Here is a 25390-nt window from a genome sequence, read left to right as displayed (position 1 = left end):
AGGAGACTTAGAAACTCTATCTAATACATAGAAACAAACACGGGGGTGGGGGTGGGGAACAGCCAAAATGAGGAGACAATGAAACATGTCCCAATGAAAGAACAGGACAAAACTCCAGAAAAAGAACTAAACGAAATGGAGACAAACAATCTACTAGATACAGAGTTTAAAACACTGGTTATACGAAAGCTCAATGAACTTAGGGGACAAGCAGATGAAATTATGTTTGTTATCTTTCTGATAATTTGAACAGAGAGATAAAAATGGAGCTAGAAAATATTTTTTAAAAGTCAAAAATGAAGAATGATGAATACTTTAAAGGGAATCAACTTTAGTCTTTACTGCCACTTCCTTCCCTCTGCCCTACACAGAGCAGGTCTGATCAATTAATTTGCACTAAAGGTGTAAATGACTACTACTGGTTCAAAGCAACTCAGGGGGCAGAAGCCAAAATTTTACATAATGGGATGCTGCTCCCCACTGTTTCCCTGGTTTCATCTTTCTCAATCCCTGATTTCATATGTAGCTTTCCACTTTTATTTTCTTCCAGAGCTTGATGCCCATCTCCTATAGTTGCTTGGGTATCTAAATTCAGTCCATCTCTAATTATGTTTCTGCTCTGTATACCAGATTTTTAGTAACTCTCTCATGACCATCTTTGGTCTCTAATTCAGCAATGTAGTCTCCTCCAAGAGGGTTTGTACTCGAAAGGAGCCCAATGATTAACTCAGAGAGATTGCCTTGGAATGTTGGAGTTTCAGGGAAGGCCTCCTTCTAATGCCTGTGCTCCCATTCTCGGTGATCCTTATACATCATAAACCTGCATATTTGGCCGTTGGTTTAAATCCCTGGAGAGTCCTTGGTCAATCCTTTAGGACAGTGCCACCAAAAGTGTGGTCTATAAGCAGGTGCTGGTAGGTGAAATGTTTTTGTTTTTTAAAAAATATATATTTTATTGATTTTTTACAGAGAGGAAGGGAGAGGAATAGAGAGTTAGAAACATCGATGAGAGAGAGTCATCAATCAGCTGCCTCTTGCACACCCCCTACTGGGTGGGGATGTGCCCACAACCAATGTACATGCCCTTGACCGAAATCGAACCTGGAACCTTTCAGTCCCTAGGCTGATGCTCTATCCACTAAGCCAAACCGGTTTCGGCGGTAGGTGAAATGTTTATTTGTCCACAATGAGATAAGTACAGAAGTGGAGTGTAAACATTTAGAAAAATGTATAGTAATTATTTTACTAGATTATATTTCTGAACATATTTATTCAAATGTCATTTTATATTTATTGACTCCTGTAAGAATTGGGCTTATTGCTTTATGTCTGTGTTTTTTTCTTCCATTTTATTATTAGTAATTTTTCCATATATACATATTATAAAAGTACCAATTTCTAACATATTAGAAATTTGAAAAAAACCAAAATGGTTCTTTAACATTGAGAGTTTGAGAAATAGAAATCTAGAGACTTGTTTTGGAGATCTGGTCTCTATAGATCACAATTCTTGCTGGATTCTTTTATTGGCCTTGCCATTGGCCCAGCAAGTCAATGAACAAGTTGCTCAAGTACTGTGGGTTGAGACTTTTTTTTTTTCCATTGCCCAAAGATAATTATAATGTAAAATGTATTCAGATAGAGCCAATTTTTATTAAGCATGTTTGCAACAAAGGGCAACAAGTTTTGGAGTCAGACCTGTGTTCAAGCCTAGCTATATAACTTAAATATTTTCTGAGCTTCAGTTTCTTCATTTACAAAGTAGACATTACTCCTTGCCTCAAGCAGTTTTTGTGAATTTAACTGCAAAGGGGCTAGCACAATGCTGTCCAATAGAGCTTTCTGCAACGATGGAAATAAGTAATATCTGCTCTGTCCCATACAGACCCACATGGCTACTGAGCACTTGAAATATCTAGGCACTTAAAATGTGATCGAAGAATTGAATTTTTATTTCATTTAAATTTAAAAACCACATGTGGCTAGAATATTTTACAGAGAAGTTTAGCCTATGTACCTTCATATAGTAGGTTCAATGTTAAAGTTTTCTTGAAGAACTGTATTGCTAGGTAATGTTTTAGACACTGGACATATATTGGTGAATAAGAGAAATATAGCCCCTGTTATTAGCAGATGAAACAGAACTTGACATTATTTTTACAATAATTTCAATATCACCCTGGAGCCCTGATCTGTTGAATGGTCCCTCTTAGTGGGGGGTTGGTAGAAGGGGGGACCTTTTATGGACTGACAACGGCTGCCCTCCCCAAAAACCTCAGTGTGCAGAGCTGGTCACTGAGGCATAAGCGAGTAAATGTGTTGAGGAGCCGAGGAGCTTTCTGGACAGAAAGAGACTAAAATGGACTCTCTCCAATAGATTGAGAAGTTCAGAACACAAACTATTCCAGAAAAGGAAGTCAGGACTGGTGTCCCAGATGAAGGTTTGGGAACGGAAGAGGCTGACTACGCACAGCTGTGGTTGAGGCAGGAAGGCCCTCCTCCCTTATCAACCAGCCCCTGAGGGTCCTGCTTTGCGAGGAAGGCCAGAACATGTGATGGGAGCCAGGAGATTTGTCATCCTGCATCGCTCTGGTCTGTGTGGGGATCTGGACAAGCAAGGGAACCTTTGCATAGTGGATAGAGACACCTGGAGGGAACAGGGATGTTGCATGGGCAGGAATAGAAACAGAAGTAGCTGAAAACCAGGGATCTCTGGTGAACTGACCTAGTTCCCCAGTATCTTTCTCAGAAGTAGCACTGGCCCTGTGGGCTAAGTAAGCCTCCTGGCAGTTTGTGGGAGTTAGGGAAGTACATACTGTAAGAAGGAGACACTGGACTTTTTGCTAAGATGGGAAGGACTGTGGCTTGAGAAATTAATTGGAAAATGAAAAGAGATGCAATTGCATTTTTAGCTCAAGCTATTAAAATAGGTCCCATGTACTTCTGTGCTGAGTATATTGGAGTGAGAAGTAGTCGCTAGGCAAGCACCTGACAAGAGGATTTAATGTAATGGGTGTGGAGAGGGGGTAGAGTCAAGGGAGGCTTGATAAAGTGACAGCTTAGTGGAGACTTAATGAATGACACCAACTCAGATGGACAAGGAAAAATAAAGTAATTTAAGAAGAGCAAATACTATATGAGAAACTCAGGTTTGAAAGAGGGGGATGTCTCTTAAGACTAGAAAATCTTTTATGTCTAGACAGATATAGAGACAGTAAAGCAACAGGCAGACTGTCAAATTACAGTGGGGAGGGGAGGGAGATCTGGGGGAGATAATAGATCAACCGAAGGACTTGTGTACATGCATATAAGTACAACCAATGAACATAAAACTCTGGGGAGGGAGGGTAAGTATGGGAGGGAGGGAGGGGGGCAAAAAAATCAATAAAATATATTTAAAAAAATCTTTTATGTCTAGAGCTTGGGTAACAAAGGTGATAGTGGTGCCATATAAAGCTGCATACATGAGTCACAACTCCTTGTGAGCAAGGTGAAGCCACGGAAGAGATCTGAACAGGGGAGACATGATAGATTTGAGAAATTAAAAGCCCATGCTAGCTAAATGTGAAAATCAATCATATTGGAGACAGCAGGAGTGGATGCAGGGAGATGAGTGAGGAGGGTTCTGCCCTAGTCCAGGTTGAACCTTGGTAGTGGCAGTGAGATTGGGTTAATCAACTGCAAACTGTTCATTCCCAGGTCGCTACCCACTTTACAGATAGAAAAATCATCTCCAAGGAGTTAGGTGATTCGTGCAAGACCATAGAACCAATAAATGATAGCACCAGCTCCATACCTAACCTGACTTTGGTTTAAAGCTTTATCCACAGAACCAGCTGTTCTCAACCTTTTTTTTTTTTTTTTTTGGTGACACGTGAGTTTGTGTGCATGGCCACCACATTTCTACATTTGTATCCATGTATCTCCTATGTAAGAAAGCATATTCCGATGCACAAGAGTTAGGGAGGTTATTATATAGGCAACCATGATTTCACTTTGCTTCATTAAAAACAAACAAACAGAAAAGGAATCATTTGCAAATTTATTCATTCAGCCCTTGTTGGTAACAATCTTTCCACTACAGTTGGTGCTTGAGCCTACTGTAGCTACTGATGTCCTCACTCACTCTGGAGATCGAGACGAGGGGAGGATTTCCCCCCCCCTGCTCTACCTTTGAGTATAACTCCACTTTATTCTCCAAAAGGGAATAAGGACAGGAGGCTCTGCTGCTCATTTCTGAGGTGACTAAAGGGTTCTCGGGCCCCAGGTCTGGAAATATGGTGTAAAGGTAAGATTCTAGTGAATTGCACTGCTTCTGCCACAACTCTGAGGTCACAGGTTTGCAGAAATGATTCTGTTTAGTCGAAGTTCTGTCTAACAAGAACTTGTGATTCCCTCTTTATGGTGGAGCGTCCTTCCCCTCCACTTTTGTTGTTTCTCTCTTCTTCCTTCTTCCCTTTTCCTTCTTTGACAATAGTTTCTTCAAGTCTACCTTAGAGGGGTTTGTAGATATAACCCAAGCTAATACATATAGAGGGCAATGGGCAAAAATAGAGTATGATAATATTTCATGACAGATGAGAATATAGAAGTTAGATTACAAATGTGAGAGAACAGCCACGTAAACATCACCCAATCCTCAAACAGTGATCACCCCAAATTCTATCGAGTTACTCCCAGATGCCATTTCTTTTTCTATAGACAAGGCTGTGTCTCAATCTTGGGAGGAGCTGGTTGGGTGCTGACAAAGGGATAGTTTAGGGAAGTACCAGATGAGACTGCAGATATTCAGGCCAGGGCTCTAAGGCTGCAGGCATGCCTTGTCCCGGCTGGCACAGTAGGAGTGAGGATCTGCTGAAAGACCTCAGGGAACCACCAAACAGGTGCTTTCCCCACCCCCAAATTTCCTCACACACTTTTCTCCTCCTCTTACCCCACCAGGAGACTCAGATTCCTGGGGGTAAGAGGAGGGCTTAGCCCAGCTCATATCCAAAATGAGGCAAGGAGAGCTGAGAGCTGAAGGAGTTGTTAGAAAGGATCCTGGCATCTTTCCACCAATGAGTGCAGACCACATAGCTGTCCAACATTGCCAAAGTAACACCAATCTCATGAGGCTGATGGCACTTCTCCGCTCAAAGAACAAAGCAAACAATTTCATCCACAGAAACAAAATATTCCCTTTAAAATAGTCAGTGTAAGAGTTTTAGCTCACTGAAGACTAGAGCCATTTTTTTTTTTTCTGGGACAAACCCAAAGCAATTCATAACCATTGAGTGGATTTGGTGTGAAACCAGGAAGCGTGAGGCCAGTGGCAAAGCAGAGCCCTTCACTGCAGACACCCAGTCCACATGGTTACTGTGAATAAAACTCACCTACCTTTTCTTGAAGAAAGCTTTTGGCAGCATTGTTTTTTTAGGATTATTATTGCAACTATGAATATTAAAGCAATGACGAAGGAAGGGATGATAATGTGAAGCAGCCAAGTTGAAGGGATCTCGGGTTCCATCTCACCTGGGTGAAAGAAAAGCACCACAATTACATGGTAGCTCAGAGGTAAATCAACAAGTTGGCCTTCTGAGTGGGTTATAACCAACATGGCCAACTTGCATTGAGCATCTAATTCACGCTAGGTACTTTCTATGTGCCCTGTGCAGACTAGCTCATTCACTCCTCATAATCACCATAGAGGCAGGCTCCACTACGACCCCATTTTACTGGTAAAGAAAGTGGGACCTAGGAAGTTTCCCCAGAGTTATACAGCAAGTGTCAGAACTGAGATATAATCTAGGCTGTCTTGTTCTAGATTCTACGCTTTGCAACATTCTGACACATGTATCATATTCTATCTATGTATCTATGTATCTACCTACCTACCTACCTACCTATCTACCTACCTGTTTACCTATCATTATCATCATCTCTCTTTATCTTTCTAGTAAGGTAATCTCTCAGTCCAAAATTGTCTCCCTGTCATGGTGCTTAGAATCTATATGCATTCATTATTAAATATCAAAGAATTACAGGACCCTGCGAAAAAAATAAAATCTTATAAGTAGTATTCATATACAAAATCTAGTCATTGAAAATTACAATAATTAGCCCCTTTCCTTGTCACAGCTAATGAAGTTCCTAATACTGTGGAAAAGATGAGTTTAGTAGAGAAGTGGATGAGAAAGTGATTTGGGAGCCTGGGGAAAACTTTATAAAGGAGAGCTCTGAATATCTAAAGGTTAGAATGAGAGCCCAGGCTGACCAAAGACAGGGCTGGAGTGGGGGTTCACTGCAGGGAGATGGAAGGGGACCCAAGATAAGCTATACCTTTTCCATAAACTGAAGTCTGCCTCATGGAGTAACTTATATAGAATAAACACATGGAGTAACTTATATAGAATAAACACAGAAAAACCTGGAAACACTGCTCAGGGGAAAGGTCCAGTACTGCCCACTTCCTCCCCTCCCCAACATAGTCCCTCCTGAGAACCACAGGCAGTTTTAGCTGAGAAAGGCATAGACATCTTTAATCTGAGCCCCTCATTTGAGAATTGACAAAGTTCAAAGATGAGAAATAATCTATCTAAGGTCATCACTGCTAAGCAAGTGGCTAAGCTGAAATTGCAAACCCATCTCTCTCTGATCCAAAGCTCTGGCCCAATAGATATTATTCTCTGTCTAAGAGAGTGTGGAACACTAAGGAGGAAAAGAAGTAGAAAGACTGGCCCATCCATTCATTGGATAACTCATCCTTCAAAAAAACACACAAACAAACAAACAAACAAAAAAAACCAGACATTTTTATTGAGGTATAATTGACATACAACATTACATTTGGTTTGACATGTACAACATAATGATTCAATATTTGTACATACTGTGAAATGATCACCACAGTAAGTCTAGTTACCATCCCTCAATGCATAATCCATATTGATTACAGTCATCTCCGTCACCCCTAGGAAGTGCTATTTAAGCTCTTGCCCGCATGTAATACCATGAGTCAGGGAGTACTGGGACCTCACTGTTCCCACAACAGGAAAAGTGCCTATCTCGTGGCCTTTATGCAGATACTTGTCCTGTCCAGTTCCCTCATAGTCCTTTCCACATACAAAAGCTTACTCGTCCCTGAAGACTTTCTAACATTGAATATCCAGTCTGCTTAGATTATAAGTATTTGAAATGCAGAGACTTTATTTAAGTCACCTCTGAATCCCCTATAAAGCCAACCTACATGAATGGTGTCAGTAAGGATTTGTTGGACTGAATTAACCATCAACCTAGTCCACCTACCACTATCTTCCTTTTCAGCAGTTACCCTGTGGCAGACTGCCCCTTATTCCTTTAATCCATTCTGCTTTTCTTCTCTAGTGTTAGCTAGGTGTTAGCTGGACATGTGACTTCTTGGAGACTACATTTCTAAGTCTCCCTTATAGATAGGTGTGGCCAGACATGTAAGTTAATTTTAAGCCAAGAGAATGGGTCTTCTGAGTTTTGGCTTTAAAACACTGAATGTACCTCTTTTTCCTTTCTGGAGGCTGAAACATGGATATGGCAATGACCCAGCCTTGACAATTCAATGGGGGATACCACTCTAGAGAATGGCAGAAAAAGATGGAAAGAACCTTGCCCACAGAATGACTTTATGGAATATACTACTTACCTGCTCTGAATATTACACGAGGGAGACATATACTTTTGTCTTGTTTGAGTCACTGTATTTTCAGGTCTCTTAGTCTATATCCTAATGCATATTCTTCTAAACTGTTTTTCTAATACTTGCATGCTACTTAACAATGATGTGATGCTGTATGGGAAAGCAATTTGTTTCATCCTTACTCACAAGGAAGCCATGCCTCGTGCAAAAGGTGCCATTTCTTTTCCTATTTCCATCTTCTCAGAGTGCTAGGGATGTTATTAGTATAATTTACTTAATAGTTCCAATAGCCTTGTAAGGTAGCTACCATTATTTAACCTCATTCAACAAAGGAAGACAAGGGACACTTCTAGGGTGGCTCGAGTTCTCAAAGCCTAGGTAGTAGAGAGGATTTTAAACTCAAGCCCATCTGACTTCAGAGCCTGCATGCTTGACTACTTCACGGCCAGGCCTCCTAGAAGGGCTTCTCTTGCGAGCCCTATACGAATCTGGGCTCCAGTCTCACTGTATGCTTCCTAATGAAAATGCAACCACCGACTGAGCAGAATAAACTCTGTTTTGAAAGGAAAACCGTCTCACTGCTCCTTAATTTCTGATAGAAAGTTAGGATGCTCAGCCATCCATTTTAGAGTCATGGGAGAACCACCCACCCTGAGAATTTCAGTGCTGTCTTTGTTTGATTCATTGATTTCTGGAAAAACCTGTGGTGGGTCACAGAAATCAGTACTCAGCAGCTCAACTTATGAGAATGAGTAGATAGGGGTCAGTCATAAGACAACTTAAAAAGCCTTTGAGAAATAGAAGCTCGGAACCCGTGGGAGGATGTGTGACTGTGGTTTGGTACTTGCACCACAAGTCAGGGCATCATTTGACTACTCTGACTGACTGTCCACACAGTCTGGAGGCTGAGACAACGGGTCTGGGATCATCTAAGACTAAGCCTTCAACCCATTAATCTGACATTGGTTGAGCATTTATTATAAACAGAGCACTCTGTTTTTGCTTTATCTGGGTATAAAGAAGACTCGCGTGAATAATTAAAATACATGGAAAATAAAATAGTAATGGAAGAGAAAAGGTAAGCACAGTCACAAGCAAACAAAAAAGTGACACAATTGGTCCAGGAGGCAAGATGAGGGAAGACTGCTTGTATCCTGGGGTTACCTGAGCTGCTCTAGAGAGAGAGTGGGCTTGGAACTGGTGAATAGTGATATTTTATGTGGAATAAAGTGCCTGAGCAAAGAGGTCATGGAGGTGGGAGAGGGTCAAGCAAGTTCAGAGAGTACATGGTGAGGAAGGGGAGCTGACTGGAGCAGAGGATGTCAGGGGATAGTAGGATGAATTTAAAGCTGAGGAGGATGAGTAAAGCTAGCTTGAGGATTTCTAATTGCAAAGATTTCTCCATCTCCCTGTTGGTTGCATTCATGAGCGATATCCCAGGCTTTGATGCAGGCCCCACAGATCTCTCCCACAACAGTTGACTATCTAGTCAGGTGTGTTGGATCCCCAGAGAGAGAGGGACCCCCTTACTTTATTCTTAACTTCTCACAGCCTCAAGGCTTCCGGAGAAATGATCAGTCTGCCCTTCTACTTCTCTAACCCGAAGAAAAAACACTGATGCAAAGGACAGATTCTAGTTGTTTCCAAATTCATCTTAGCCAGGTCTGTATTTCTCTGTGGAGATTCTTATATAAATGTCCTTCTAGAAAACCACATTCCATCTGAAGTACTGGCTTACACTTAACCAAACAGAAAATGCCACATAACAAAGGACAGTAGAGTAAACATAGAGGACAGTCGAGGGGAAATAAAGTCCCCTGGGATTGTGAGTATTTAAGCTTCTAAAGCTATAGTATGAATTAGCTATAGCTCAATATTCATAAGGTGACAAGTCTGGTGGTCTTTGCTGTGATAAAAACAGAAATAAAGATTATTGAAAAGCCAGCTTGCCTAATTAACTATTTTCATTCAAAGTCTACCCTAAAAATGATGTTTCTAATGTTTTTGTTTCTATCAACATCCTTAGATGATTCCTCTCTTTACGGCTAACATTAGTGTTGGAACTGCATAGAGATGTGTAGGTAGGTAGGAAATTGGGGGGCAGTTGGGGGCTTGGAAATAACAGTGCATCTGGATGCCTCTAAGAACTACATCAGGGAGTTTTGTGATATTTTTTCTCAGAAGTGAAAACTAGAAAAATAATGTCCATTGAATCACTTCAAAATTTTCAGTCTGGTCTGCTGATTGGTAAAGGTTACTTTAATTTGAGGTGGAGCAGATAACTCTGATGCCCCCAACTCATATTCTGTCCATCCCACCCCAGGTACGGACTCACTTCCCCCTGCCAATCTCGTCTCAAGCATGTGCTGCTTCTGTGCCAGGGCTCCCCCATGCTGAAGGCTGGTCCCTCTCACCATTACTTCCAGTGACCCACTTGTAGAATTTTTGCTTCTCATCTCCACAAATTTTAGTTTCCTGGATTAAAAATCCAGCTTCCTGGTGGCGAATGCTTCTACTATGAGATGTTATACCAAGAAATATTTCTACTGTATCTAATGGTATAGCTACTATCTCATCTGCTTGAGCTCTACCCACTGGTGGATGAGCAGGAAAGAAAAGAATTATTATATTGGTGGAGTAATTGATCTTAATTACCATGAAGAACTTGAAAGCTGTTACATAATGGAGGCAAGAAAGACTGTCTAGAATTCAGGGATCCACTGATTCTGATTCTGGTTACTTCCATGCCCATTAGTAACAATGAAAAGGCAATTGTACCAAACTTAGTCAGCTAAGGGTAAGGCAACTAAAGGTTGAAAGTCTAAGTCCCCTAGGTAAACAAACTATCAATATTACAAGTGCTGAATGTGGGAAATCTAGAATGTTAGAATGTATGGTGGATGAGATAGATGATAAATATCAATTGGAATCAATTGCAGCTGTAGGAACAGTAGTTCGTTCCACCAATTTTTCCATATGACATCTTTTGCAGAGATTGTAGCTGCTTCTCCACCTGAAGGCTCAGAAACAGTAGACTTAATGTAGGGCATGAGTGGGCTTGAACAGTACAAAGTTAGACTGTTGTAGCCCCGCCTCACTTCCTCTCAACTTGATGCCTGAGTTCAGCCACAGATTGGGTAGAATCCTGGTTGGGCTTTGATTCACTTCATGGTTAGTGATTCTTGGATAATTGCCTTCTGTCCTGGGATGACTCTGACACTACAGATGGTGGGGGAGCTCACTCTGACCACAAGCATGCTCAGCAAACAGTGGAAGGGAGTTCATACTCCTGAGGACAATTGTCAACCACTGGGGATGAAAGCAGATGCATTAGAGGACTTCCACCTGAAGTCCTCTGAGTAAACATCTTAGGAGGCCATCTGTATGCTGCTCAGGAAGTCCTTGCATATTTGAGCTCCTGTTACCCACATCAACTTTGATAATGCATCCTTATTCTGCTTTTCCTTCTTTCCTCCTAACCCTCTCATTTCTACTCCCTGGGATCAACTCCTAAATAACTGCATGCCCATGAGCCCTTATCATAGGCTCAGTTTTGTCTAAGACAAAGGACAAGAAGTGACATATAATGACAACATAGTTAATTTTCTCTAGTCAAATTAACCAGTACTAGGAAATGTCCTTTATTCTGAGATGATATTCTTTATTTGTATGCTAGTAGAATAATAACTCCTCTAAAAAATGTCCACGTTCTAATCCCTGAAACCTGTGAATATATTATCTTACATTGCAAGGGGTTTTACAGATGTGATTATGTTAAGGAACTTGAAATGGGTCAAGTATCTTGAATTATTGAGTTCCAGTAGTCACAAGGGTCCCTAAGAGGTAGAAAGAGGAGGAAAGAGAGTTAAAAAAAAAAAAAAAAAAGATGAGATGACAGAAGCAGAGGTCTGAATAATGCAGCTGCTGGCTTTGAAAGTGGAGGAAGGGTCCATGAGCTAAGGAATGCAGGTGGACATTAAAAACTGGAAAAAACAAGAAAATGCATTCTTCCTTGATTTGATTTGAGCTTAGTGAAGGCTTTTTCAGACTTCTGACTCCCAGAAGTGTAAAATAATAAATTTGTATTGTCCTAAGCTCACAAAGTTTGTGGTAATTTGTTACAGGACCACCAGGAGACTTGTGCACTCGGTGATAAATAACCTGTCTCTTATGAAATGATTGCGATACTACATGTTAGCTGCTCTTATTTGTCAAATAAATGTCCTTACTTGGCATATAGAAAAAATGGTCAGGCTTCAAAAAGCATTTGAGATTTTGCTAGTGTATGAAGTTCTAAAAGTATGGGACTCAGCATAGCCAGTGTAAGCTCTGCAAGATTTTTTTATGAGGCCAGTTTTCCTGTAAAACCTCCAAACCATTTATCTGGCAGCAAAGCCAGGAAAGTGATATTCATCCTGCTGAGTGATTAGCTTTTGTGCTGGATATTTCCTGTTTTCTCTTCAGACCATTATGTACACCTCAACATTCTGTTTTGAGCTCTGAGAGGTTGATTTTTATAGACTGGATCAGTGGATTCCCTTGTTCTCTGACAGTTGGATCTAGCATAATGGGATGCACCAGAAGGAGATCAGAGGGTGGGAGGAGCATGAGGGTGGGATATTTATTCACCCACTTGCACCCTTTGGCAGATGCTGCGAGTGGCAGCATCCTCTTACTGGAGGGCACAGCTCTGTCACTTGGTGCTTTCCCCACAGCTCCCTTTGCCTGCAACAGTGATCATGGCTCCTCTACTGTTGAAGCCCAGGGTTCTTCACTATCCTCAGTAGTTTCTTTCAACCCTGATCATAACTTCATAAATAGTCCCTTTATTATACTCTCCTCAAATTACTCATTCTGAGTGAACCCTGACTGATAGTCAGGGAGGGCAGCTGCTCTTACCTTGAGGGTCAATGATGGCTGAAGTAAGTTCCTTCACATCAGCGTTCCAGAACTCACAGGTGAAGTTTCTGCCAGGGAGTGGCTTTAGGCGCAGAATACTCGTGACCTGGTAGAGTCCGTCAGAGCTCTCCCTGTGGCTAGTGTTGGCAGAAACACTGATGTTTGGCCAGAAGACTTCTGCCAGGGGGTACCCTTCAGCCTGGCAGGTGAGCTCCACCTCATCTGTCCCTGGAACCTGAAGGATGCGAGTGTTTATTTTCTTGTAGGAAGCTGGGCAACAGAAGAAGAAAAAATAATAATAAGTCTTTCTTTTCTGATTCCTAGAGCTTGTACCCAATACCATATGAAGTAAAGAAAATAATCATCATCAATATTAAGTAATAATGCCTTTACTTTTTAAAAACATTTCCTTTGTTCCAGGAAATGGAACACATTTTGCACTCATTGAGTTATTTAAGTTTTACAAGACAGCAAAAATGGTATTGCTGATATTCCCAATTCTTGTTGGAGGTAACTGAAGCCAGAGAGGTTGAATGCTTTGTGTGATGAATGACCTTAGAGTCTGATCTGCAAACCTGGAGTCTTAGGTTATAAGCTGAAGGAACAAGAAACAAAAGGACTCTATTCTAAGTCATATTCTCCTATATAAATTACCAGAGAAACCCCAGAATAAGGATAGGGAAAAGGGGAACATCATGTGCTTATCCACTTATTTAAAAATGGCTGTCATTTTCCATTTGGTATTAATTCTTGTGTATATTGCTCACTTAGTTTAGAACATGAAGAGGAATAGTGGAGAGTGGCTCTAATTCCTGACTCCTTCCTCTTAACATACATTATGTCATTTAAACTATACAAGGACCTTGTGAGGTAGGTAAAATTCATATTCTTATTTTGTAAATAAGGAAACAGCTGGAATCAGGGATAGATTGGGGGGAGGAGACTTGAACCCATGCCCTTCACAGCTACTGTATTCTCAATTTTGTATTGGAATCATCATCAGAGGATGATTCTCTATGTAACTGAAAATGTCTAGGGATGGAGCAATATAGAGAAAGGATGTTTTTAAGAGGGACTTCGGAGTACCCAGAACTAGTATACAAAAAGAATCAGGTTCTGAACCTGCCTACTGAAGGACTTGAACCAGTTAGACTAACCCCGTGGTTGGCAAAATGGCTTGCGAGCCACATGTGGCTCTTTGGCCCCTTGAGTGTGGCTCTCCCTCAAAATACCATGGCTCGGCAAGTCTATTTTGAAGAAGTGGCATTAGAAGAGGTTTAAGTTTAAAAAATTTGGCTCTCAAAAGAAATTTCAATCGTTGCACTGTTGATATTTGGCTCTGTTGGCTAATGAGTTTGCCGACCACTGGACTAACCAATCTCAGAGCCAAATACTAATAATCAGTCATGCATTCTGAATACTCATTTTGTGTTATTTATCTACAGTTTTCCCTCCTTTGTATGATGTTCTTTTATAGTCATGTTGTCCGATTATGTTGTACGTTATTTCTGAAGCTCTGGGGTATTTGGGGGAGATGGAGGATCATAAATGAATTTAGAAGAGTAGTATAGTGGGTGAGAGTCTGGCCTGCTCCCACAGGGCAGCTTGGGATAAGAAGCTGATCTTCATGGCCAAGTTGATAGGTGATTTCAGAACTAGGAGGGTGAGGAATCAGGACCTGGGCCAAGGCTTGTACCTGAAGATATATCTATATCTATATCTATATCTATATCTATATCTATATCTATATCTATATCTATATCTATATCTATATCTATATCTATATCTATATCTATATCTATATCTATATCTATATCTATATCTATATCTATATAGATATATAGATATAGATATAGATATATAGATATAGATATATAGATATAGATATATAAGATATATAAGATATATAAGATATATATAGATTATATATAAGATATATAAGATATATAATATAATATATATATATATATATATATATATAGAGAGAGAGAGAGAGAGAGAGAGATATGGGAGAGATGTTAAACTAAAAGAATCAGCAAAGTTTAGGGAAGGGAGAGGAGAACACGTCTACATTTATAAAACTTAAAGACATTTCCACAGTATTTGGGAAGTGGCTGAAATGGCATCACTACCAGCAACACACAATGAGGAAGCTAGATTGAGGGTATTATTCTTAGGAAAAGATGAGTACATTTTAGAATTTCAGAGGTGGGAGTATTCTTAAAATACAACTAACCCAACTTCTGCTCTAGAAATATCTTTAGTAACTTTGGAAGATAAATATCTTGATGCATGCACTTGGAAATATATTCTGCAGTTGTTGGGTATAAGTTTCATATATATTAGTTAGGTCAAGATGGTTATGTTGTTCAATTCTTCTATTTTTTTTGTTTGTTTGTTCTCTCAGTTATGATAGAGATGATTCAAAGTCTCCAAATCTAATTGTGGATTTACTTATGTCTCCTTTTATACCTGCCAGTTTTTGTTTTATATATATTGAAGCTACGTGTTTGATGTACACACATGTCTTCCTGTTGAATTGACATTTTTTATCATTATGAAATGTCCCTTTTTATTTTTAATAATTTATTTTCTAATATTAGTAACTTGCTAGCTAACTAACTTTTCATTAAGTAAGTCTATGAATGGAAGCTCTTACTTCTAGAAGTAGTTGTTGCCATCATTAGACAATAAAAAGTTCAACTTTCATTGAAAAAAAAAGCATCCTTAAGCCAAGTCAAATTTTGCCTCATGGTGACTTCAACCATTGGTTCTTGTCTGATTTAGCAGAACACCACATGGTAAGCACAGCAGTTGGAACATAGGCTTCGGAATCTGAAAGGTTTGACTGGGCTTGAGCCAAAGTCTGGTTACACAACCTATTGACCCTTTAGGTTTTTCATTTATAAAATTGGTACAATAATACTTATCCTTAACAGGAGTATTAGAATGATTAAATGAGTTACATGTCTAAAACATAATAAATACTCAATTAATGTTAGTAATTATTAGCTCTTCCATATGAGAAGGCAACTCTTCCAGTATTTGAAGATAACTGATGAAACTCCATAGTCTTTTCATTTGTAGATAAACAAGTCTTTTTCTATCAACCATTTCTCAGAAGGCATAGTTGTCAAACCCAGTGCTAGATACCAGTTTTTGGATTCACTTTCTCCCCCACCCCCCGCCTCCCCAATATAATGTGAGCTATATTCCAAGTGTTATCTAAGCAGTACAAAGTATAGTGTGACTAATTACCTCCTATGCATTGGACACACTTTAGGCCCAACAGGCTAGGGTCATAAGATGAATTTTGTTAAATAAATGAACTACTGCCTAGCCTGGTTCTCTGTAACAGACCCCTTGGCATTTGGAGATTATCTCCAGGTTGACCCAAGACCGTCAATCACCCTTTGCTGCCCCTGACTCAACAACTACTAGTTGTTCAGTCTGTTATAGATACAGGTAACTACTACTATTCAACCCGCATTTTACTACTTTATGCACAAGGTGTGTGCTGTGTGGGTCCTGGTCCTGTTTGTCCACAGGTCCATCCCTCAACTTTTCTTCTCTGCTTTTTACTGCAGAAAGACTGATTCCTGCAGGCTGTGTATTCCAGGTTCTTGACAGCCAATAGGAACATGATGGGAAGCTTGAAGGGTGAGAGAGGGGGAAATGTTAGGGTATTCCTCCCCCCGTGCGCTATGCTATACTGGTCTCTCCAGCAATACCTACATCTCTCCCCTGGCTTCCGCTATCTTTGGACAGGCCCACTGGGATTCCAGGGTCTGTCATGTGACTCTGGGCCCTATGCTCCACCAACCTGCCTTCCTGTTTTCCCTCCAGCCCACTGGTGGTAGCAGCTTCCTAGGTAGGCTTCATAGTCTATTCCATCAAAAGATTTCCTGATTTAAATCTCCAATGGTTATCCTACAATGGTTTAAGTGGTTTCTGTTTTCTTGAACTATATGATTTATAAATTACTGGCAACTCTAGCATTGCTAAAATAAATATAAGCTGTACATAGTATTATCAGTTTTATCATCATAATGACTGTAACTATGGTTAAAATTAAAAAGTAGGTTTCCATGTCCTAGCCTCAGACAATCCCAACAGATTTCTAATAATCACTGACAAAAATTTTTTTTTTAGGATTTCTCTCATTTGTCTGGAGAGGAACCTCATTATAAACATTTAAACAGTTTATAATTCACAGAAGCTTTTCCTCCCCTTCAAAATTCATTGTTCCTTGACTCCAGCTTTCCTTATTCCCTTCTGCTTCCCCAGTGGAGAAAAGACACCAAGATCAGAGCCCCATCAGAAAGTTCTTTTAGCAAATGCTTTCCCTGGGCCTAGAGGCTGAAAGCATTGCTATCTTTTTTTCACTACCGCGTGGCTCCTCTCGGCCTGTTTCCTCCCTAGGCCCTTCGTCTTCCCTTCTTAGGGTGAAGACCATTTCTCTAGTAATTAAGAATGGGAGCCATGCCGCCTCCTTCCTCCACTTGCTAAAGTTGCACTCTCTGTGTCTCTGGGGCCTTTTTCTTGATTTGAGGTACTTCTATAAGCCTCAGTTCATTCCAGGTGTTGGCTCCATCCTTATCTTCATGCTTTGCCCAGGCCTCCAGGTTGGTGTGGTCCTTCTGTTCTTAGTACTTGCTGTGTCTGTTGGGGATTCTTTGCCCATGAAAATAAGTTGGTGGGGATAAACATAAGGCATTTCATTCTTTGAAAGACTTATGTTTATATGGCAACAATTACTTCATCTTTTATTATATTACTATCAGGTGCTCATTTATTAGGGTCTCCTTCAATTTTGTTGAAAACAGAGAACTTGATATCTCCTCATCTGCAATAGATTTGTTAGTCATTGCAATTTGATAAGTTATCAATATTTCTAATTACTCTTTTGTTTAGGGTTATGAAGGGGTTTTTATTGTTGTTGTTTTTTTAAAGAGAACCCACAATTCGGTTTTATTCAGAGAAAAGAAAAAAGATACTTTTGATCATACTGGAAAAAACTCAGCCATAGGTTTGGAATGTGTACACACTACACATGCAATGAGGACAATATTCTGCTAATAGAATTGATTTACTGCTGCATTTGTCTTCTGTTTGTCCGATATTAACAATTATAAACAGAGCAGCGCAACAATTTGAAACAATCCTTACAGTGTCAGACACAACTTTTCACTTCTCTTCACACCACTGGTTCTCTTTGCGTACCTGGGCTTCCTCTTCTTCAGTAAAGTCATTTTTGAGATTAAAGTTCTTGCGAATCTCTTCAAGGGTTTTCCCCTTGATCATATTGGCAATAGTCTTGTATGTAAATCAAGCAAACCTTTGATGTCTAAATAGTTTGCAGCCAGAATAAATTCAAATAGTGATATTGCCAACTCTGAGGAATTCTTGGTCCCAAACAGGGATATCATCTATTCCCTTTTCTTTGTTCTCATCGTCCTTAGGAGGCAGAGGTCATCCTTGTGGTGGGTGTACCACTGAGTGACCTTTTTTTAATATTGCTGCATTAACATTTGGTAGAGGGACTGCATCATCATCGCCTTCAGCATCCATTCCCAAATCTTCTAACATGGTCTTGATAGTCACAGATTGTTTGGCAATTTCAACATCAGCTTCAAATATCTCTCCATCAGAACCCTGCAACTTAATTGCAGGCATGGTGCTCGGTCTCAAGGAGAGAGCGGGCTGGAGGCTGACAAGAGTGGGACAGCATCAGCAGAATCAAAAGAAAAATGTGGAGAACAAGGCCACTTCCCGGGCTATGGAGGTTTTTGCACTGTGGGGCAAGGCACTGTATTCGTGATGGGTGACAGGTGGGCTTTTCTGAAATGGGAGAAAGCAATACTAAAAGAGGAAGTGTTCTAGGGGAACCCCAAGAGCCTTGCCTGGAAGGCACATTCTCAGGCGCAATCAGTTTGGGGAAAAAGTACTTGGGGAAGATGAAGATTGAGAAACTCACTTCCTAAAACTGCCTGTGCCTGTCCACTCCTTAGAAAAAGTCTTTGTGATCCCCATATAGCCTAGTTTGGAGACCATTAACAAGTTAAGAAATTAATTAGTTAATTGTTTAATTAATTAATTTATAAGGAATAAATCTGCTCCATAGCTGAGCCATCCCTGGTCTAGGTGAGGAAGCAAGCAGAGTGCCTTCTCAAGAATAAAAAATAGCCCTCAGCCACAGAGAAAAAATGGGACGTTTGACCCCTAATTGAGCCAAAATCCTAGATGCTTTACAGCATTCAAATAGAGACCCACAAACGTGGGGGCCTTAAGGGGATCATGAAATGTACAGTCTTCTCTCTTCCTGTTAATTGAACTCAGACTAACTTCAATGTTCTGGAAGTCCCTCCCAGTTTAAGTCTGGAGGTAGGAAATGCAATAAAGATAGAAATCAGGTCCTAGCTGGTTTGGCTCGGTGGATAGAGTGCTGGCCTATGGAGTGAAGGATACCAGGTTTGATTCTTATCAAGGGCACATGCTTGGGTTGTGGGCTTGGTCCCCAGTGGGGGGCATGCAGGAGACAGCTGATGTTTCTTTCTCATCATTGATATTTCTATCTCTCCCTTCCTCTGTAAAATCAATTTATATATATTGAACACAGAGAAATGGGAACAGCTATTTTTTTTAAAAAACTTTCATTTTATTTTATTTTTAAAAATTGTTTTTAGAGAGAGAGATAGAGGGTAAGGGAGAAAGAGGGAGAGGGAGAGGGAGAAGGAGAGGGAGAAGAAGAGGCAGAGGAGGAGGGGGAGGAGGAGGGGGAAGGGGAGGGGGAGGGGGATATATGTTATCTACCCACTTGTGCATTCACTGGTTGTCGTCTGCATGTGCCCTTACTCGGGGACCAACCTGCAACCTTGGTGCATCCATGATGCACCTGGTCAATGCTCCAGCCAACTGAGTTACCCTGGGCTCCCTCAGGCCGCCCACGTCACTTCTGTGAACTTCTGTTCATCAGCAATTAATGAGGCTTGGACTAGAGTAGTGCCCTTCAAGCCTTTTAGACTGCCCCAGAGTGAGGCAACAGACAAAACATACAACCTCTGATGTATTTTATTCTACTCATTTTGTTCACTCGTTTTATTGGGGGGGGGGGGGGAACACACCTACCTGATTACTACTCACTAAACCGATATTTTAATTCATAAATGGATGGCAAACCATGGTTTAAATAACTCTGGACTGGGGGAATAAGCTGTTCTCAAAGAGTAGCTTAATAATCAAGCAATGTTCCTCAAACAAACTGTGAATTAGGCACAGCCAACCTTTGGCTCCTCCCCTCCTTTCAAGGACTCATGGCTGGCTTCCTCTAGCCCCATTTATTCCTGCTACTCCTGCTCCTAATTCCCTTACCGCTGCAGCCTTGTATGCATATGGAAAACGTTATTACTGACCAGGTACTTTTCCTTTCTTTGCGATAGCTCTGTCTCCTTAGAACCATCCTCCCAGCTTTAGCTCGAGCTCACTTTAGGTCCTCGTGGGAGAGATGTTTCCACAGATTCCTGGCCCTGAAACTACTCACCTTTGACTTTTAGATTCAGGTACTTGTAGTCCCAGGAGCTCCTATAGACGACCACGCAGCGGTACTTCCCCGCGTCGCTCAGCTGGACTCGGGGGAAGTGGAATAAGGCCTTGCCCAGGGGCAGCTGCTCCTTCAGCAAAGTGGCGCTGTTCAAGGATGTATTGTCTTCCAACTTTTGCAAACTGGCTTGTATATATTCAACATCCAGGTCATCTTCAGAGAAAAAGTCACACTCCAGGGTCACATTGCTGCCTTGTTCCACTGTGTATAGTTCTTTAGGGATCACCACTCTGAATAAGGCTAAAGAGAAAACAAGATATTCTCCCATTGTCTGCCTTCACATTTCAGTTCTGTGCAGAGTGGAAGCCAAAGGGACTCAGGCCACCCTGATTTTCTAGGGAATATCCATCATTATCTGGGCATTGCTTGGGCTCATTTCTGTCCCTTCCCCATCTGGGCAAGAGTGGACTTTTCTACACACTGTTCTGAGGTAGTTCTCTCCTCTCAACACTCCCTACCTGTACACCTGATGGCCCTCCTACCACCTATTATCCAGGCTCATCTTTTTTCATGTGAATGAAATTACATCATTCCCTGAAAAAAACGTGAATTACCTTTCACCAGTGATAATAATTACAATCACCACGTGTTGAGTTCTTACTATGTGTTAAGCCCCTGCTAACTCGTTTGTCAAAAATGCATTAACTATCTTCAATGAGCCAGGTTCAGGAATTTACAGTAATTGAACTTTCCTCATAGCACTTCCTTTTTTTTTTTTTTTTTTAACACATGATAAAATAGGAAACAGGGAAGAAAAATGGGGCTTGCAAGGAAGATTAGCTGCTGAGTCTGAGATATAATAAGAATTAGAGGACTCTGGGTGCAATTTATTTAACAAATGTATTTATCACACTACGCTTTCTTTTCATGAGAGGAACGTCTGTAACTTCCTCTGGAACTCCCCATAGCACAGAGCAGAACTCCCCTCTTGACTGTCCGGGCCTTTGACAAAAATGCATTTCTGCTTGCTTCCCCACTCTGCCTTGTACAGGGCTGTGTGTACCAGGCTGCAGGCATACAGCACGCTACCTCTCAGACAGCTGATGTTTTTCAGCTAATGTTCACAAGAGAAAAAAGCAATTAGCAAACATGGATCATGTATATGAATACCTCAGAATAACTAGGAGATTTTTATTTGGGAAGGCTTTTTTAAAGCATAGTAATTAATGCTCTGGACCCACTTAGAATTCCTTAAAATTAAATTCTAATTCTTTTGTGAGGCTAGCATCAATTTTTTTTTTTTTTAATTTCCCTAATATGCAAAGAACATTGAGAACCACTGGTTAGACAAAACACCTGCACCTGCAAACATCTTTTATCATCCTGCCATTTAAGAGTTGTCCTCAGTTTTGCCTTGGAGCTAGTTAGGAATGCAGAATGTCAGGGCCTGCCCCAGACCTAGAGAAGCAGAATCTGCATCTTAGCATTGATGGCGTGATTCATGTGCAAATTAACATTTGAGAAGTTGAGTTAAAGCTCTGGTATGCATTGGGACTTTTAATGGGAAGTAGAATAATAGTTAATATTTATTAAACACAATGAGCCAGACACTGGGCTACCTTTACATCATCATCTCATTTGATGTTTCCTAAATCCTGCAAGGTAGGAGTTACTGCTCCCATTTTACAGTTGGGGAAACTGAGGCTTAAAGAAGTGATACACTTAAGCAAGGTCATGGAGTTGGAATTCAAATTTATATATCTGTGACTTGAAAACTTATACTCCTAACAACTTTACAGATATGACTATATACCCACTGGCATGTATATACTACATCAATGAATAAAACAGAAATTTTTTCATCTTTGTACTAAAAAAAATACATTTGCTTTATATTTTATACACCTCGTAGTTATTAAATTAACCTTCAGCTTAGCATTGCATTCCTGAAGTTATCAGACAAAGGAGAAAATTAGAAAATTTCCATGACTACAAAATTAAGCTAATAAGACAGGCTTTCGCCATTATTTGGGGCCCTTAACTAAGTTAAAGGGTTAAAGGAGTTGGCCAGGGCATGAAAAACTCATACGTGCAGGTTTTTTAGGCAAATTAAAGCAGTTTCCTTGACTAATGCTGGAGCCTTTGAAAAATTTTATATAATGCACACATACTTTAATAATATATTGATCCACTGAATCTACATTTTACAAAAGATAAAAAACTATATAATCCAGTTCAACCTGCATACAATTAGGGTGCACTTATAGTGCTGGAGTCTTTTTGAAAGTTCTTGGGGTAACTTTACATTTTATTTGCAATCAGGAATCAATGGGAGCCAGCACCTGTCACATCTCCAGTAAACACAAAATAAATCATTTGCATTGCCTCCCAAGATAGCTTCCTCTTTAAGCTAATTTTATACTTTTTTTTTTCCTACTTGACAACAGAACCTAGACTTGTTCCTACTTCCTACCTAATGTGCTTATAAGTTGGGGGCTGCTTAAGAAAAGCCACAGTTTGCAGAGAACTCTAATTTTTGGTTCAAGATAGAAGCCTGCTCTGGGCAGCTGACTCAGGCACTCCTCTGTATAGGAACTCTGCATGGAGACATCTTATAATAGAAATCCATCCTCCAGCCCGATTCTTCTGTGTTGTATGCCTCAGGGGTCAACAGAAGTAGTTTTGGAGAATGAAGATAGAATAAGTGGAGGGACCCAGGGTATAGGCCCTGCCCCAGAGTGACATCAAGCATCACCATGGTCATGTGTCCTCCTGCTTTTATCTACCTCTGGAGGATGAAGAAAGAAAGAAACCTCAATGAAAAGAGTAAAATTTAGGTTACTTTTTTCTTCCAAGACATGACAAAAGATAAAAGTAAATACCTTTCTTAAATGTATTACAAGATGAGTTACAAGATATTGTTAGGTTTTGAAATATATTGTGTATATATATATATATATATATATATATATATATATATGGCTAATATGCTAGGTGTTCCTTTGTTTGACTATTTGATCAGTCGCTATGATGCACGCTGACCACCAGGGGACAGACGCTCTGACTGGTAGGTTAGCTTGCTGCTGGGGTCCAGCCAATAGGGACTGGGTGAGACAGGCCAGACATGCCCTGGAGCCCTCCTCTGCAGTCCCTCCCCAACCCCAATCATGCATCAGTGTGGTCCCTTGGCCTGGCCTGTGCCCTCTCACAATCCAGGATCCCTTGAGGGATGTAGAGAGGCAGTTTCAGCCTGATCCCCACCAGTGCACGAATTCATGCACCAGGCCTCTAGTAAAAAATAGAAGAAACTAAAGCCCAGCCAGTGTTGCTCAGTGGTTGGGAATCAACCATGAACTAGGATGACATGGTTCAATTCCTGATCAGGCCACATGCCTGAGTTTCAGGCTTGATTTCCAGTGGGGGGTGTGCAGGAGGCAGCTGATCAAGAATTCTCTCATCATTGATGTCTCTCTCTCTCTCTCTCTCTCCCCCCTTTCCTCTCTGAAATCAATGAAAACATATTTAAACAAAACAAAACAAACAAACAAAAAAAACCCCTTAACAATAAGAAAACAAACAATCCATCGAAGCTGGTTTGGCTCAGTGGTAGAGTGTCAATCTGCAGACTGAAAGGTCCCAGGTTTGATTCCGGTCAAGGGCATGTACATTGGTTGTGGGCACATCCCCGGTGCGGGGTGTGCAAGGGGCAGCTGGTCAATGTTTCTCTCTCATTGACGTTTCTAGCTCTCTATCTCTCTCCCTTCCTCTCTGTAAAAAATCAATAAAATATATTTTAAAAAACAACAACAAACAATCCAATTAAAATTGGTCAAATAATTTGAATACATACTTCACCAAACAAGATTTATGAATGGCCATAGCATGTGAAACTATGCTTATCATCACTAGATATTAGGGACATGCAAATTAAGAGCAAATGAGATACTTCCACACACCTTTTAGAATGACTTAAAAAAAGAAAATAATAATGTCAATACCACGTATTGAGAAGGATGTGGAATAATTGGAACTCTAATACTTTGCTGGTGAGAATGCATTCTCCTGTTGATGGGCATTAGGTGGTTTTTTAATGACTAACAACACTGTAATAAATATTATTTTTAAAGTTTCAGAGTAGAAATTTAAACAGACAAGGTAACACAAAATTATATTGATCCAATTCATATATCTATTTTTTTCCCATTTCGGTGAGAGTGCAGGTCTATGGATGCACAGGGCAATGAGGGCAGGGAGGTCATCCGTCAGACCTCCCTGATAGCCAGGGTTCTCTGGGGACTAAATGCCATGGCCTACCTGCTCTCATGTGATTTTAAAGGATTCCTATATTTTAATAATTATACTTTAACTAGTGGCCCGGTGCACGAAATTCATGCCGGGGGGGGGAGGGGGTGGTTGTTGTTCCTCAGCCTGGCCTGCACCCTCTCCAATCTGGGAATCCTTGAAGGATATACTACTGCCAGTTTACAGGGATCGAGCCTAAACCGGCAGTCGGACATTCCCTTCATAATCAGGGACTGTGAGCTCCAGCCTTTCACCTGCCTGCCTGCCTGATTGCCCCTAACAATTCTGCCTGCTGGCCTGCTCGCCCCCAACTGCCCCCCTGCTGGCCTGTTCACTCCAAATTGCCCCCCCCTGCTGTCCTGCTCACCTCTACCTGGCCCCCTGCTGGTCTGCTTACCTCGAATGGCCCCACCCCCCACCAGCCTGATCACCCACAACTGCCATCCCATCCTGGCCTGATCACCCCCTGGAGACCCAAGCTTCCAGCCCCTCCTTTTTTTTTTTTCTTCCTTCCTTCCTTCCTTCCTTCCTTCCTTCCTTCCTTCCTTCCTTCCTTCCTTCCTTTCTCTTTCTTTCTTTCTTTCTTTCTTTCTTTCTTTCTTTCTTTCTTTCTTTCTTTCTTTCTTTTTTTTTTTTTCAGTGCCTCCTTGAGCAGAGGCCAGGGTCGACTGGAAGCAAGTATCTGAGATTTATTTATCTTTAATAATTGAAACTTTGTAGCCTTGGGTGGAGGCCAGGGCCAGCCAGGGTGGGCAGGAAGCTTGGCTTCCTCCATCGCCAGGGCAACCCAAGCCTCCTGCTCATTCCAGCTCTGTGGCTACAGCCATCTTGGTTGGATTAATTTGCATACTCACTCCTGATTGACTGGTTGGTGTGGCTTGTGGGCATAGCAGAGGTACAGTCAAATTGCATGTTTCTCTTTTATTAGTGTAGATTATACAACTAATCCTCTTGTAGATTTATTTTATTATACAAGTAAATGCAAACAATAACAACAAGCT

General features: G+C 40.8%; 1 protein-coding gene and 1 pseudogene across 7 annotated transcripts in view; both read right to left on the bottom strand.

The window, feature by feature from the left end:
- Nucleotides 1-25390, bottom strand: part of PDCD1LG2 (programmed cell death 1 ligand 2) — a 69466-nt gene that overhangs the window by 11124 nt on the left and 32952 nt on the right. For 5 of the 6 annotated variants that reach the window (XM_084899603.1, XM_084899599.1, XM_084899602.1 and 2 more), the window contains exons 3-5: nt 20088-20387; nt 12548-12817; nt 5377-5511 (exon numbers count right to left, since the gene is read on the bottom strand). In XM_084899603.1, the coding sequence (XP_084755729.1) occupies nt 5377-5511; nt 12548-12817; nt 20088-20387 (705 nt within the window). The remainder of the gene's footprint in view (nt 1-5376; nt 5512-12547; nt 12818-20087; nt 20388-25390) is intronic. The other variant, XM_084899604.1, reaches the window with a different exon arrangement.
- LOC311630517 (S-phase kinase-associated protein 1-like) lies at nt 17645-18370 on the bottom strand (annotated as a pseudogene). The gene has a single exon. The product of its transcript is annotated as an S-phase kinase-associated protein 1-like (transcript).

This window comes from Pipistrellus hanaki, assembly GCF_964339955.1.
Source record: "Pipistrellus hanaki genome assembly, chromosome: 11".
NCBI classification, from domain to species: domain Eukaryota; kingdom Metazoa; phylum Chordata; class Mammalia; order Chiroptera; family Vespertilionidae; genus Pipistrellus; species Pipistrellus hanaki.
The sequence above is the reverse complement of the archived record's forward strand: the minus strand, read 5'-3'. Positions and strand labels throughout refer to the sequence as shown.